Source organism: Octopus bimaculoides, chromosome 27 (genome assembly GCF_001194135.2).
Source record: "Octopus bimaculoides isolate UCB-OBI-ISO-001 chromosome 27, ASM119413v2, whole genome shotgun sequence".
Classification (NCBI taxonomy): domain Eukaryota; kingdom Metazoa; phylum Mollusca; class Cephalopoda; order Octopoda; family Octopodidae; genus Octopus; species Octopus bimaculoides.
The window spans coordinates 8,951,996-8,952,959 of NC_069007.1; the positions used below are offsets into that span (position 1 = coordinate 8,951,996).

A 964-nucleotide genomic window follows, 5' to 3' on the forward strand; every position below is an offset into this window, starting at 1 on the left:
AATATTTACTAACCTGTTGGAGTAGATCCTGAATATGGCGTTGAGCTTGATGATACTAGAAATGCAAAGTAGATAACTCATTTTATATTTTGGTAGAAACAAAATATAGCATGAGAAACTATGTTTACTCATTTTAGGTAATTTCTAAAATGGTATTAAAATGGCAGAGATGTCTCTACAATTGCCCCTTTATAATTTCAGTCTTTCATTTTCTTTCTAACAGTGTTTATGTTTAAATCCAAAGAAATTAAATATTAAAGTTATGTGGAGTTTTTGATTATGAGGGAGAGTATTGACCAAATACAACAAATGTTTTCCATGTTCTGTGTGAAATTCTTATGCATGTGTTTTTGTATCTACGTAATTACAGACATACAAAAATAACATATTGTTATGAGCAACAAATTATGTTAATGACAATTCCCTTTCTATCAATGTAAAGACAGAATCTGCACACAAGAAAGAATCAATAAGGAGAATCTTTTCATAGAGAAATTCCAACCACTTCTTAACACACAAACCCCCCAGTGACCTTATTTCTCTAGGAACAGACATAAACTTCCTGTTGACAAAGAGTCCAGTACTCCAACTAAAGAGTATAAAACCCACAGAATTGTCTTCCCTTACACACACTTCCTGTTTTGACACCACACTTCCTGCTTAACACATAAACCTTTAACCCCTTTTCTCTTTTTTTTAAACCGAACACAACTCTCAATTTCATGCATCCTTATTTTTCCAACTATTATCTACATGGATTACCATTGAACTTTAAATGCTCAAAGACAATATAATGTATTGACATATTTATTTTTTTATATATTATTTTTTTTATATATTATTTTTTACTTTTTTGTAAAAAACATTTTCATTCTCCCTCTTCTTGAAAATTTTCCATGCAATGAAAGTCGGTTAAAAATCTATATTAAAATATGCTTTCAGTTTAGCATTCTGCCTTATTATT

General features: G+C 29.7%; 1 protein-coding gene across 1 annotated transcript in view; it reads right to left on the reverse strand.

The window, feature by feature from the left end:
- Nucleotides 1–964, reverse strand: part of LOC106881592 (uncharacterized) — a 158,543-nt gene that overhangs the window by 141,586 nt on the left and 15,993 nt on the right. The window contains exon 15 of the mRNA XM_052977128.1: nucleotides 14–55. Within this exon, the coding sequence (XP_052833088.1) occupies nucleotides 14–55 (42 nt within the window). The remainder of the gene's footprint in view (nucleotides 1–13; nucleotides 56–964) is intronic.